Source organism: Peromyscus californicus, unplaced genomic scaffold (genome assembly GCF_007827085.1).
Source record: "Peromyscus californicus insignis strain IS unplaced genomic scaffold, ASM782708v3 Scaffold_10__1_contigs__length_136768540, whole genome shotgun sequence".
Lineage (NCBI taxonomy): Eukaryota > Metazoa > Chordata > Mammalia > Rodentia > Cricetidae > Peromyscus > Peromyscus californicus.
In genome coordinates, this window is record NW_026294391.1 from 27,241,413 (window position 1) to 27,257,002 (window position 15,590).

A 15,590-nucleotide genomic window follows, 5' to 3' on the forward strand; every position below is an offset into this window, starting at 1 on the left:
TAAAAATAAACACGTTTATATGATTTTTAATTATGTGATTTCAACCAATTGAGTGAACCATCTGGCCTCCTGGGAGCCGCTGTCCAAGTAAATGTTACAAAAAACATGGAAGGATGGATTGTTCTTTCTCTTTTAAGTGAGCAAGTCAGTGGCAGCTCAGTGGACCTTGTGACTGAGGGTTTGGTAAAAATTTAGTGGTGCGCACCTTTAATCCCAGCACTCAGGAGGTAATGACAGGTGGACCTCTGAGTTTGAGGCCAGCCTGGTCTACAGAGTGAGTTCCAGGAAAGCCAGTGCTACATAGAGAAACCCTGTCTCAAAAAAAAAAAAATAAGTATATCAAATCCATGATACATTATAACCTATTAATTGCATTTTGTGATTCCCCCCCACCAATTTTTGCCTCCATTTTTCACCACAGGACAAGAGGAATTTCCTTCGTGACCCACCAGCTGGTGTGCAGTTTAACTTTGATTTTGATCAGATGTACCCTGTCGCCCTGGTCATGCTCCAAGAAGATGAGCTACTAAGCAAGATGAGATTTGCCCTTGTTCCTAAACTGTAAGCACCGTGTTCTTAGTCAGACACTGCTCAGAGATTTCAGTTTCCTAAGGGCTCTAGTTATATGCACAGTGCCAGAACCCTCTTGATGCTATCTGTTCATCCAAACAGGCCCTGTAGCCCTTCAGAGACCCTGTGTACTTGGCAGCATGCCCCAAAATAGAAAGGGAGGGCAGACTTGGCAGGTAAAGTCAGAATGGGAAGGATATGTGCTCTTTGGCCAAGTTAAGGTAGAACATGTTTCCTTCAGAAATGACACATAGACCCAGATAAAATCAGATCTGTAAAGGCCCCTTGCCTTTCCCAAAAATCCAGTGTTTTGTATTCAGGCTCTGCAGCAGCTTGCAGCAGCTGTGTTCTGTTCTTTCCTGTGGTTTTTCTTCCACCAAAGAAAGGCCCTTCCCTACTCATAAAATCCCAGTTACCCTTTAAGCTCGAGCACAAGCAGTAGTCCGTGAGGCTTTGCCATCAGCCTGCCAGCAGAGGGCGGCCTTCCTTTCTGCAGTATCCCTGTGGCTTTGTCTACCTCTGACTCTCATGCAGGGTTTTTGTTGTTGTGTTTGCAGTACTGGAAACTGAATTTAGGACCTGGCTCACACCAGGCAATGTTTAAACACTGAAATACATCCCCAGACCTCTTTTTGACTTTTTAACACAGGGTCTTACTAGCTGGTCTTGAAGTCACTCCATATCCTCAGCAGGCCTTGAAATTTCAATCCTCCTGTTTCAGGCTCTCAAGTAACTAGGTTTACAGGCCTGAGCTACCAGGCCTGGTTTTTATTATGATGATTATGATTGTCACTGCTCTTTATTTTGTTCATATTTTTTGAAGTCAGATTTCCAAACAGGGCTTGGCTCAGGACTATAATCCTAGCACTTGGGAGGCAGAGGCAGGAGGATGGTGAGAGGAGAGACCAGCCTGGGTCATAAGTGGGAAACCCTGTTTCTAAGCAAAATAAAGGCGGACATTGTGACTTGTTATCCCAGTACTCAGGAGGTTGAGGCAGAAGAATCACTATGAGTTTGAGGACAGTCTGGCTTATATAGTGAGTCCCAGGCCAGCCTAAGCTATAGAGTGAGACCCTGTCCAAAAACATAATATCAAAACAAACAAATAAAGCTGGCATTTTTCCTTACTTTATGAGAGTCCCCTTTTTAGAATGCTCTTATTCTTGTTTCATGGTTGCAAAATCTTCCTGTTCCCAGAGGGGTACAATTTATAGTTCTCTCAAAATGTCTTTCTGTGCACTTTCCTCAGAAACTTTCTGGGACTCTGCCTTCTGGTTGCAGGCTTCCTTCCCTTGTCTTTTGCAGTAATGATGCTGTATTGATGATGGGCTTCTATGGCTGGAGAGACTTAACTAGCTGTAAGTAGGTAGCTTCCCTGCTAGAGGACTCTTCAACCTCCTGGCCAGCTGCAGGCAACACAAGAAGGGCCTGGCCTGACACCAACCTGTGTGCAGGCTGTGCCCTGTAGCTTTAGTATGGCATCATAGCCCCAGTCTCAATTGTACCAGGCGAGCCTGTACCCCACATAGGAAACAGTTAGGATTTATCTCATGGGAAGGGCAGGGCAATCTGGGAGAGAACAGAACCATCTCTCCACTCCTCACAGGCACCTGTGGCATTTGTTCCAGGACCTGTCTGCAGGCCTGCTTCTTGCTGGCCACCCATCACATGGGTAACACAACTCCACACAGTACATTTTTGTTTGCCTGTTGACTTTTCGGCTTCCACTGTCTATAGGATTTATCTATGCAGTTCCTCTTCTGTGATTTCTAGGGTGTTTTCAGAGGGACTATACATGAGCTCATGTTCATTATGCAATGTTTAGCTGACCACATAGGGATTTTGACAAACATTTCATAGTCCTTGGGACCATATGACAGCTCGGGTCTTTTGTCTATATGAGAATACTACACCAGGTGGTGGTGGCGCACGCCTTTAATCCTAGCACTCGGGAGGCAGAGCCAGGCAGATCTCTGTGAGTTCGAGGCCAGCCTGGGCTACCAAGCGAGTTCCAGGAAAGGCGCAAAGCTACATGGAGAAACCCTGTCTCGAAAAACAACAACAACAAAAAAAAAGAGAATACTACTTTGGCAAAGTTCTTCTAGTCTCGGGAAGACAGTTATATAGAACCTTTTCTTTGTGTTTTCCTCTATAGTAAAACTCTTCTCTCCATAACTATCAAAATACTGGTGGCAAATTCCTTTTTATTGTTGTTTGGCTTTGTTTTGTTTTTGTTTTTGAGACAGGCTTTCATATGACCCAGATTGGCCTCAGATACCATATGTAGCTGAAGATGACCATGAATGCCTGATCTCCTACCTTCACCTCCCAAAAGCTGGGTTTACAAGCACATACCACTCGAGACAGTCTTACCAAGTTATCCTGGCTGGCCTGAGACTGTGTTATTGACCAGGCTAGCCAGCCTCAATCTTTCAGGGACCTCCTGCTTCATCCTCCCATGTGCTAGGTGCTGAGATGGAGGCATGAGTCATCACAACCATCCTTTCTTTTCAGACTTGTTTTTCTATATACCAGGCTGTCTTCAATCTTGCTATGGAATCAGTCAAGGATGACTCTGAACTTTTGATCCTCCTTCCTCCAACTTACTCCACAATCTAAGTGCTAAGATCAATTTCTACAGTTTTACATCTCTCTTCCAAAAGAAAAGTATATATAATATAGCTAAAATCACATTACAAATTTTATCTTTAGACTGTAGCTAAAATAGCTATTTATAGTTGAGGATATAAAGAAATGTACCATCTACTCCTCTACTGCATATGCTCACAAAACCCTAGGAATTGACTTACTGTTTTAAAGGATGGTCACAAGAATTATTTCTAACTGGGCATGGTGTGGCACCCCTATCATCCTAATACTCAGGAGGCTGAAGATAGAGAGTTGGAGACCAGCCCTATAAAAAGTCTAGCTTTGGAGACTAGAAAGATAACTCAGTGGTTAGGAGCACTGACTGTGCTTCCAGGGGACCCAGGTTTGATTCCCTGTACCCACATGGTGACTTAGAACCATCTGTAACTCTGATTCCAGGGGATTTCATGCCTTCTGGCTTCTGTGGGCACAGACATATACATGCTACACAAACATACATGCAGGCAAAGTATCCATTCAAATAAAATTTTTTTTGAGAGAGGGTTTCTCTGTGTAGCTCTGGCTGTCCTGGAACTCACTCTATAGACCAGGCTGGCCTCAAACTCAGAGATTCGCCTGCCTCTGCCTCCCGAGTGCTGGGATTAAAGGTGTGTGCCACCACCGCCTGGCTCAAATAAAATAATTTATTTAAAAAAATCTAGCTTGAGCTGGTGAGATGGTTCAGTGGGTAAAGGCACTTGCTGCCAAGATTGAGGACCTGAGTTAAGTCCTCGGGGCTACATGGTAGAAAGAAACTGAGACTTGGGAGAACTAATTGGGCCTGTTTACCTTGTAAGTCCCAGGCTCTTAAGTCAAAACATCAGAGCCAGGCAAAAGTGAAAATGCAGCTAAGTGTGCTAACACATACCTATAATCTGAGCATTTATGAGGCTGAGACAAGAAGACTGCTGCTAGTTTGAGGCCAGTCTAGGCTATATAGTAGGTTCCAGGCAAAGCTTGTGTTACAGGCCAAGTGAAACTCTGTCTCGAAGGGAAAAAGTTGTGAGGAAGTGGGCTGCCTAAGTATCTTCAAGGCCTTTTATTTCTGAGCTCTGTGAAACATCTCACATGAATGAACCTTGGGTGTACTAATGTCTCTGTGGTGACTCATGGGCTGTTTGCTCTGTTGATGAACAAAAACAACCATTTGGATTTCTTTCTTTGCCAGACTCCCTCCCTCTTGATGTAAGAGGCAGGCACATTGCAGAAAACTTGTGCATCACCCTCTGGGGGAAGAATCACACTCCAGATGACATTGTAAAGGTTCCAAAAAGTCCTCTGATAAAGAAACCTACTGGGCACAGCTGTAGCTCCCAAACACGAATCTATTTTGCTTTTGTGTTGCATTTGAGGCATTAGAAGCCTGTGGACATCCTATGCGAACACTGGGCATATGTCAGCCTGTGGCTGGAAAAGACTGATAGTTTCTCCCCTGCTATCAGGGGGCTTCAAAGTGTATCTGTGACACAGCAGCAGGGCACTGGCTGGGTTCAGGCTGCCGTAAGGAAGTGCTGACATACTAATGGACATTTCAAAATATAAGGCCAGTCCTTCAATTTCTAAAGTGTCCCTAGATAGTGACCGTTGGTTCAGAAAGAATATCCAAGATGATCAGAAGGACACTCAGAGAAGAAAAGTCTTAGAAGCTCCATATTTGTTTATGATGGCTTGTTTTTGTTTTTATGTGGTTGGTTGGCAACAGGTTCTCATGTATTCCATACTGGTCTGGAATGCTATATATAATGGAGGATGACCTTGAACTTCTGATTCCCCTGCCTTTACCCTGAAGTTCTGGGATTACAGACTTAGGCCACCATGTCCGGCTTATATGGTGCTGGGGTTAGAACCCAGGGCTTTGTGCCTGCCAGGCTAAGCAAGGACTACCAACTGTGCTCCATCCCCAAATGTACACCCTTGATTTGGTTTAGGTTTGTCTTCCAAACTAGAGATTATAATTTGAGAGAACAGTCATCAATTTTTAAAAATTATTTTGAAACAATGAAAAGTTAGATTTGAATGCAATACAAAGACCATTTGTAATTCATTTATTGTGTGTGTGTGTGTGTGTGTGTGTGTGTGTGTGTGTGTGTGTGTGTGCGCATGCCCAGTGTGTGTATATGAGTACAAGTGTCTTGGTTAGAGAATAATTTTATGGAGTTAATTCTTTCCTTCCACCTTTACATGGGTTCTGGGAATCAAATTCAGGTCACCAGGTTTATATGACAAGTACCTTTACCTGATGGAACTTTGAAACTTCATTCTATTCATCATCAAATTTTCCATATATTCTTGTATTTATATCCATATAGTCTCATGCATTTGATGCAGTGGGTTGTAATATGTTGTTATTTTGATGCTCAAATCATCATCACTTTGACAAGTGGGAGCCCAGCAAAACTTAATCTGTATCCTTTGGTGGTGGTTTTGTTTGAGACAGGGTCACACTATGTATCCTGTATCCCTGGTTGTCCTGAAACTCTCTACATAGACCAGGCTAGCCTCAAACTCAGAGATCACCTGCCTGCCTCTGCCTCCTGAGTGCTGGGATTAAAGGCATGCGCCACCACACCAAGCTCCAAGCTCATTTTTACCTTTCTCTAACCCTGGGATCCACCATTTATTCAGAAAGTGCTGGCACCTTTTAGTGAAAAATGAAATTTTATTCATCCTTATTAGCATATATTAATTAAATATAATGATGGTTTTCAGAAAATGACATTTAGAAAGCAAGAACTGAGCACCATTAGGGTGTTACTTCTCACCAGGAGAGGATGCCACTAGGAGGTATACACATGCTCATCTGTGTCTCCGTGGAATGAATACTGTATTCACAGGGATACCTTCCAATAAAGATCACTCTCATTTTCTTCTGCTGTGTTTGTAACTCCCTGCTCTGGCAGTGAGAAGCCTGGTTCTGTGACCTTTAATGTTTTTTATTTTTTCAATCCCCTGCATGTCACTAAGCTCTCATTTCTGATTCCCCTTCGTCCCCCACTCAGACACCACTCTCTTTCTGCTTGATTCTTACTGCCCTTTCTAGGCCACCTATTGTGTGTACCCACCATACTCCACTTGGCACCAATGCCTTAAGCCAGGCAAGTCCAATATGCAACCACATTTGAGGACCACTGTCAGTTCTCAGGTTGAATAGAACTTGTCTTTATCAACCATCTCCCAGGTGGTTGTGGGTGTAATTTGGTAGTAGAGTGCTTGCCTAGTTTTTACAAAGCCCTGGGCTCTATCCCCAATTCTGCCCAACACCCAAAGCTGTTATAACCATCTCTCATTCTGTTTCTACTAGTTTCTAGCTACTTTAGCAAGCTGCCAGCTGGTGTATTTCCTAAGGAATAACATCAAGCCAGGTGTGGTATCAAATACCTGTAATTGTAGCACTTGAGTGATGGAGGCAGGAGGATCAGGAGTTCAAGGTCAACCTTAGCTATGTAATGAGTTTGAAGCCAGTCTGTGATACATGAGACTCAATCTTAAAAAAACAAGCAAGGGCTGGGGAGATGGCTCATCAGTTAAACACTTGCCTGGCAATCATGAGGACTGGAATTCAAATGCTCAGAATCCATGTAGATGCCAGGTGGGTGTGGCCCAACCTTGCAAAGAAGACACGGGATCCTGGAGCCAGCTGACCAGACAGACTATCCATATCTAGACTGGCTGTATCAATGAGCTCAAGGTTTGATTGAGAGATCCTACCTCAATACATAATAAAGTAGAAGAACAGTTGAGGATGGTTTCCCATATTCAAGATTGATCTTCCACATACACGTGTATATATGTGCTCACACACATTCAGACATATATACCCACACATACAAACACATGAAAAGTAGAAAACAAAAAAGAACAACATTCACAGTGGTTTCTTCCCACTGCCTAAAAGCATATAATCCTTTAGAAAACAGGAAAGGACTCATAGTCCCCCTGGTTAGTCACACTGCTACACACTAATGCGTTGTTTCCTTCTGTCAAGGATCAAATCTATATAATAAAATACTAGGAAATAGGGGGCCACTGATATAGTTCGGCAGGTAAAGGCACTTGCTGCCAAACCACATGAGTTCAAGCCCCACATGGCAGAAAAAGTGAACTCCTGAAAGTTGTCCTATGGATCCTGCAGCATGCACATATAAACGTTAATTTTTAGAAAGGGATTAGAGAGATGGCTCAGCGGTCAAGAACACTGTCTGCCCTTCCAGACAACCCAGATTCAATTTCTAGCATCTACATGGTAGCTCACAACAGTCTGTAACTCTACTTCCAGGGGGATCCAATGCCCTCTTTTGGCCTCCATGGGCTTTGCACATGTGTCGTGCACAGATATACATGCAGGCAAAACACCTGTACACATAGAATAAAATTAATAAGATAAATAAAAGCAAGCCTGGTAGTGGTGGTACATACCTTTAATCCCAGCACTCGGGAGGCAGAGCCAGGTGGATCTCTGTGAGTTCGAGGCCAGCCTGGTCTACAGAGTGAGTTCCAGGATAGGCTCCAAAGCTACACAGAGAAATCCTGTCTCGAAAAACAAAAACAAACAAAAGAAAAGATAAATAAAAGCACCAAGAAATACTGATAGTTTATGAGCGTTATATAACTCATCTCTTGCTGCTGTGGAGAATATAGTTCAGCTTACCCTGTTATTTAGCTCTCGCTTGTAAAGCAAATGACCATTTCCTTTGGCCTTCACAAGGATGGAAAGCGCTCAGGGGCTGGAGCTTTAGCTTGGTAGTAGAGTGCTGGCTTGCCTGGCACACAGGAAACCCTACCTCCCCAGAGGCAAATAAATAACGGTCCACTGTAGGCTTTGCTATACTAACCTGTGTGCCCTCCCACATGTCACTGTCTATCAAAGTGTAAAGGAAGAAGTATTCTGGAGGAACTACTTCTACCGCATCTCCCTGATTAAGCAGTCGGCCCAACTCACAGCACTGGCCGCCCAGCAGCAAGCTTCTGGAAAGGAAGAGAAAAGCAGCAGAGAAGATGATTTGCCACTGACAGGTACATTCCGGGGAAAAGAGATCATTCTGGAAGAAAAGAATTGATGTAAAATATTCCTGCTTAGAGATGCTAATGAGCTCTTGTCATCTTGTATGCATCAAAAATGTTGACATCTCTGAACAGAAAAATTTTCTTTTTAAGGGAAATTTTCTTTGCTGCCCTTCCTGACCCAGCTTACATGTGTCTTCCCCAAATGTTCTTTTGCTGTCTCATTCTTGGTTCTTTTTTGTTTGTTTTTTCAAGACAGGCTTTCTCTGCATAGCCCTGGCTGTTCTGGAACTTCCTCTATAGACCAGGCAGGCCTTGAACTCAGAGAACCACCTGCCTCTGCATACCGAGTGCTGGGACTAAAGGTGTACACTACCACCAACAGGCTTCTTTTTGCTTTTTATTACTCTTGAACAGCAATCTTCTTCTCTACTTCTCTTTTCTTGCCCCTTTGGGCTTTGTTTTGTTTGGGGGGTCTCATGTAGTTCAGGCTGGCCTTGAGCTCCTGATCCTCCTGCCTACACATCTCAAGTGCTAGGGTTACAGGCATGCGCTACCAAGGCCAGATGTTTCTCAGACTTCTATTTATCCCAATTTCCTTAGGACTTACAGTTGTAGAGTACAGTAGCTCTTATTCTAGTCCAATAACAAGTATCTAGCTCTGAGCTAAGCTATTAAACATTTGGCACTTTCCTCCTGTGATGTATTACCCCTGTTTGCTAGGGAACAAGTTTTATAATATAAGCAACTATTTGATGAACTATTATATGATATTAATGTAGGGTTGAAGAGTTGACTTGGCAATTAAGAGCACTTCCTGCTCTTCCAAAGGACCCAGATTCGGTTCCCAGCACCCACATGGATGGCTTCCAGTCCCTTGTACCTCGAGTTGCAGGGGATCTGACACCCTTTTCTGACTTCCATGGGTACTCAGACATAAATAAAAATAAAGCTGGGCGTGATTGCAGGCACCTTTAATCCCTGAAGGCAGAGGCAGTCAGATCTCTGAGTTGGAGGCCATCTTGGAATTCCAGACTGACCTGACATATATAGTAAGACCCTGTCTCAAAAATAGATAGATAGATAGATAGATAGATAGATAGATAGATAGATAGATAGATTGTATAATATTTTATATATTTATTTTATGGCACTAGAATGGATCCCTGTGCCTTGTACATACTAAGCAGGAACTCTACTGAGCTATATCCAGAGCCCTTCTATTTTTTTCCATTTTTCATGAGTGCCTGCTATGTGTATAGATATGTTCTAATTACCAATAGAATCATCTGATAAGTGGAGCAATTTAGTTTGTGGAATTTTAGCTAAGTATGTCATAAGACACAGGTTGTACAGACTACTAGGAGAGGCTCTGAAACTACACTCAAGGTCAAGTTGCATATAGGTATGAATCCCAGCAAACTTTCGTTCTTTAGCATATCCTTAAATTATGGTTTGTTTGTTTGTTTGTTTGTTTGTTTGTTTGTTTGTTTTTAGAGGATAGCTTTTTGAAACAGGGTTTCACTGTGTAACCCCAGCTAGTGTTAAACTCCTAAGCCATCCTCCTTCTCTGCTCCTGAAATGCTAAGATTACAGGCGTGGGCTACCATTCCTGGCTTCCTTAAATTAATGTTATTGGGAAGTGCTGGGCTGGGAATATAGCTCAGTGGTAGAGCACTTACCTAGCATATGTGCAGATAATAATACGTTCAATACCCAGCACTGCTGAAAAAGAAAAAAAAGAAAGCTATTTTCCCAAAGACTGCCTGTTTAACAAAATGGACTTAAAAGTAATTCAATAAGACTGTCAGCATGGTTAATACGATAAAGAGCAGAAGGGGTGGAGAGGTGGCTCAGCAGTTAAGAGTGAGTGTTGCTCTTACAGAGGATTCAAGTTCAGTCCCCAATACCCAGATTAGTCAGCTCACATTGCCTGTAACTCCAGCACCAGGGGATTCAACACCCTCTTTTGGCCTCTGAAGACACCACATGCAGGTACACATACCCACACTCAGCCACACACAGACAATTAAATCTTTATAGGATAACCAGCAGAATGCTAAGATGAGGCATTGTATTTTCCTTTGTGCTTTCTAACCAGGTTGGTAACAGCTTCAAGGAAACTTGATAAATAGCTTCATTCTTAGTATCCTAAAAGAAAACGAGAATCAATTTTGCTTACACTGAAGTCCAAAGATAATTCTTAATGGAAATTCCATATAAGGATATTGAATATGATTGCGGATTTAAAATGGCATGCCTGCCTGGCATGGTGGTGCACATATTTAATCCCAGCACTCAAGAGACAGAGGCATGTGGATCTCTGTGAGTTCCAGGGTAGTCAGGGCTACATAATGAGATCCTATGTCTAAATAGATAAAAACAAAAGGACACTCAAAGTAGGAGGTTCACATGGTTGTGCCTGGCTATGTCATATCATAACTTCAAGGGAGCTAAAAATATACAATAAAAGCTCATTTCTGAAAATGATTTAACATCATATCTGTGGATATTTTAGCTGTTCTTATGATATGCATTCAGAATTAAATCAAGCAATTATTGTCTCTTTTATTCTCACTTCATAGAGGCAGTACGGCCCAAAACACCACCTGTCGTAATCAAATCTCAGCTTAAAACTCAAGAGGTAATACAGTTTTACGTTATACCTAGTAAATGATGTCTGAAAATGAAGTTAACTATCTCTGATACCATTTAAAACTGCTTGAGAGTGTCAGTCTTATGTCTGCAAGATGAGGAGTCCAGTACTTGAATAGTCAAGGGCCTATAGCTGAGAGCTGAGGTGATTTCCTGGCATAAATAATTCTAGATGTGCTCATCAGGAATCAGAGAAAATGGTTTGAGTGATCTAAACAGTGAGGGAGAATAATAGCCTCAGGTGGTAACTCACTCTGTTACCAAGCAACTGCCAGTTAGAAGGTTGGAGAGCAGAAGCATTGTCTTACAGCTAGCAGAGAAGAACAAAAAAATGAGGCTGTGTTAAATTATGAGACATAGGTGTCACTTAGAAGCCATTCCAAGAGCTCTTTGGTTGCATTTCAGGATGAGGAGGAAATCTCTACCAGCCCAGGGGTTTCTGAGTTTGTCAGTGATGCCTTCGATGCCTGCAACTTAAATCAGGAGGATTTAAGAAAAGAAATGGAGCAACTTGTACTTGATAAAAAGCAAGTGGAAACAATTGCACTAGAAGGTAACACACACACAGTGGCTTTGTTCTTTTTTCCTAATTCCAATCTCATTTTAAAGTCAGTAGACAGAGGCTGGGGATGTAACTCAATTGGTAGAGTGCTCACCTAGCCTGCATGAGGCCCTGATTTCAATCCCCAGCACCATACAAAACCATACATGGTAATGCACACTTGTAATCCCAGTATTCGGGAGGTAGAGACAGAAAGATCAGAAGTTTGAGGACAGTCTTGACCACATGAGACCCTGTCTCAGAAAAATAATGAAGCCAGTCAACAAACTAGGCGTGGTAGTATACACCCCTCTAATCCTAGCACTTAGAAAGGTAAGGCAGAGCTGATATGAATTTGAAGCCATCCTGAGTTATATGGTTAGTTCCAGGCCAGCCAGAGCATTATAGTGATATCTGTCTCAAAAACAACCTGAAAATGAATTGTAGCTTTACATTTTATACAGTGGTGGGGATTGAACCCAGGGCTTTGCATATACTAGGCAGGTTTGCTATGCCTCACTTATCCCCAACCCTAGCTTTGTGTTGTTTGAGACAGGTTCTCATGTAGCCCAGTTTGGTTTCAGTCTCACTGTCCAGTCCGCTGGCCTTGACCTCTTGTCTCTCCACCTCACTGTGTGCTGAGATTACAGGTAACACACCATGCTGCCTCACCTTTTTTAATGGCCATGTTTTGTTTACTCATTTTTTTCTAACACTCTACAGTATCTGCCTTATCTTCCACATACTTTCAATAAGTGTGTGCAAAGACACACAGGTAAAATGAGTGTGTGAGTGGAAGGGTTCAGCTCTAAGTCTTAGTGTAGAGGACTGATATGAGAACTCTAGGTAAGTTCCACAGAGACCAGGCTTCTGGGAGAGATCACCTGGCTTTGGATGCTGGTGTCTGTTACCACTATCTGGAGAGACTGGATCTTTTCTGGTATAGTGGTTAAGCACAGGCTGTGGAGTCTATGGGTTTGTCTCTGTCAAAAGCCCTGTTTTGAGCAAGTTGCATAATCCCTCTTAAGTCTCTGTTTCCACACATCTCTAAGGTATGGATAGTAGTGAGATCTTGTCCAAGGATTATTATAAGGATAATAATATCAATATAGAGCAGATGTGGCAGTGCACACATGTAATCTCAGCACTTGGGAGGTAGGGAAAGGATTGCCTAGGCTACATTCAAAGGGCCAGGTCAGTCTGGATTACATCGAAGACCCTACCCCCAAAATACAAAACAGGGCTTTAGTGTGGCTCAGTTGGTAGAATGCTTACTTAGCACCTGTGTAGCCTGTTGGCCTTGACCTCCTGCCTCTCCACCTCCTGAGTACTGGGATTACAGGTATCCCACCATGCTGTCTCACCTTCCTTTTTAAATAGCCATGTTTTGTTTTATTTTTATAACACTCTGCAATATCTGCCTTAGCTTCTGCATACTGAATTCAAGGTGCTGTGTTCAATACCAGGCACATGATAAAACTGGGCATGGTGGCCACACCTGTAATCTCAACACTAAGGTAGTAGAAGCAGAGGATTAGAAATTCAGGATCATCCTCAGCCAGAATTGTGTTGGAGGCCAGCCTGGGATACACGATGCTCTGTCTCAAAGACAAGGGCCAGAGAGATGGCTCAGCAGGTAACCATGCTCACTGAGTTAGATTCTTAGGACCCACATGGTAGGAAGAGAGAACAAAATCCTGGAAAATATCCTCTGACCTCCACACATAACCTTGTGACACTTGTATACCTGTGCTTACACACACACACACACACACACACACACACACACACACACACACGTTTTAAAATGAGGAGGAAATGGGGGCTGGAAATGTAGCTTAATAGTAGAGTGCTTGCCTAGCAATGTCTGAGGCCCTAGGTTCCCATGCCTGGTACTACAAAGAAAAAAATGGCTAGGCCTTGTGTCAAGTATTACAGTTGAGTGAATTGTTACCACAAGTATTACAAGTTCAAAAAGCACCTTTCTTTGCCTCTCCCTTTGTTTTCTGTAGAAGATTCTGCCGATTGGGAAAAGGAACTACAACAGGAGCTTCAGGAGTATGAAGTGGTAGCAGAGTCTGAGAAGCGAGATGAAAACTGGGATAAAGAAATTGAAAAGATGCTGCAGGAGGAAAACTAGTCCCAAACCAATTCTTAACATTGTGCTGACATTACACTTTGATGCTCGCTGAATCAGAAGGCACAAAAAAATAAATAATGAACTTTATGCAATTTGAAATTATTTTTTTTCAAGCTAAAACTTGCCTCTTATAAAGTATGCAAAACAGCTGTTGTAATAATCAAAAATAACAGGATATTGTATGTAACATTTCATATAAATCAAATTAGCAATGTTGTTATAGGCAGCAGAGCTAGCTATGCCACAGAAACACAAGTAAAATACTAGAGTTTGTTTTCCACAAGGTTGGCAATATTTTTCTTTAGCCATGATTTTCTAAGCATATATGCTCATTGCCTTTTTGTTGTTACATGGTTAAAGTACTTACTTAATGGCTTAATTACTATCAGAATGACCAAATTATACCAAAGAACGCAAGAGAAAGCACTTTCAAAACTATTTTCTTGTCAGATATTTTCTAAAATTCTGTCTGAAAGCCAAAAGCTGAAATAATTAAGTTCACTTGAATGACATAAACATCACCCAATTCGACGTTAAGAAACACTGTGCAGGACTAGGGATGTGGTGGGCACTTGCCTGTTGTAGAATATTACTTTAAGGTGTATTACATTTGTTTATGCTCTGGAACATTTGTTTAATGATGCAAAGATGTGCTGCATTATTTTATGTTGCATTTGTTTTACTCTGTGAAGCTGTGTTACTTTGCCTGTCTAAAACATCTGATGGTCTAATAAAGAACTGTACAGCCAATAGAAAGACAAGAGAACAGATAGGCAGGGCTGGCAGGCAGAGAGAATAAATAAAAGGAGAAATCTGGGAGGAACAAGAAGAAAGATAGGGAACAAGAGAGGAAGGAGGAGGACGTAACAGCCAGACATGGAGTAAAAAGGAAAGAAAAGGTATACAGGAATAGAGAAAGATAAAAGCCCTGAGGCAAAAGGTAGACAGGATAATTTAAGAAAAGCTGGCTAGAAACAAGCCAAGCTAAGGCTGAGCATTTATAATTAAGAATAAGCCTCCATGTGTGATTTATTTGGAGCTGGGTGGTGCACCCCCAAAAGAGTCAAAGAGCAAAAACAAACAACATTGTGGCACCCAATGTGGGGCTAGAGTAAAAGAAAATCTAACAATACTTGCCTGTCATTCACAATGCCCTGGGTTCCAACTCCACCTAAAAAAGCAAGGTAGATTTGTTTAAAAAAAGTTTTACTTTCCCCTAGAACCTTTCATTCTGTTTTGTTATGTATACTACAAATTCAACATCAGGCTTTTTGTAGGAACTGGGACCTTCAGTCCTTTTTGTATTAATAACCTTCAAGAAGCCTATTTACCTTAAGGTTTGTTCTCATGGTAATGGTCACTATGTATGAATGTCTTAAATGATTAGCCTTTATAGAATGATCTTCCTTGGAGTATAACTTCTTGAACTTGCTAATTAATCCTTCTTGTATTCTGCTATGCCAGCAGACATCTGTTCATAGAATGTGATCATTTTAAGAGCAAGGTGATTTAATGTTAGAAAACTAACTAGCATTCACCTTTTGTATTTTCACAGCGCCTTTATTTCATAAGGGGGAATAAAATCAAGACATTTCTTTATAAGAAAATTGTATGTGTTTATATTCTTCTACACATAAAAACTAGTCTATGGTCCGCTGGTGTAGGTGGTCAGTGAGAGAACCAAGAATAGATATAAGTATTACTCTCAATGTTTATCTTTTGAGATATACACTGATAAAATGAACCAGACTGCCTCATCTCATGTCACTTCCTTTTAGCAATAAACTTGAGTATTCTATGAAGCCATTGACCCAATATGAAAGGATTTCCACATACAACATCAGAAACCACTCTACTAAAGTAAAAAGTGTTCATTTGGGGTTTAGTATGGTTGGAGGTAGGGTCTTCTGTACTTCTGCTTGGCCTGGAATTTACTGTAGATCAGGCTGGCCTCAAACTTAAAGTGATCCTCCTATCTCTGCTTCTGCCTCTGACTGATATTTTGTTAATTTGATAGAGAAAAGGAATATATTT

The 15,590-nt window shown here is 41.8% G+C and overlaps 1 protein-coding gene across 2 annotated transcripts in view; it reads left to right on the top strand.

Annotated features, from left to right (window-relative positions):
• Nucleotides 1-15,358, top strand: part of Syap1 (synapse associated protein 1) — a 28,683-nt gene extending 13,325 nt beyond the window's left edge. The window contains exons 5-9 of one of the 2 annotated variants that reach the window (XM_052719527.1): nucleotides 422-561; nucleotides 8,087-8,232; nucleotides 10,806-10,864; nucleotides 11,281-11,428; nucleotides 13,429-15,358. In XM_052719527.1, coding sequence (XP_052575487.1) covers nucleotides 422-561; nucleotides 8,087-8,232; nucleotides 10,806-10,864; nucleotides 11,281-11,428; nucleotides 13,429-13,556 — 621 coding nt within the window. In that variant the 3' untranslated portion in view covers nucleotides 13,557-15,358. The remainder of the gene's footprint in view (nucleotides 1-421; nucleotides 562-8,086; nucleotides 8,233-10,805; nucleotides 10,865-11,280; nucleotides 11,429-13,428) is intronic. The other variant, XM_052719615.1, reaches the window with a different exon arrangement.
• Nucleotides 15,359-15,590: the final 232 nt, after the last annotated feature.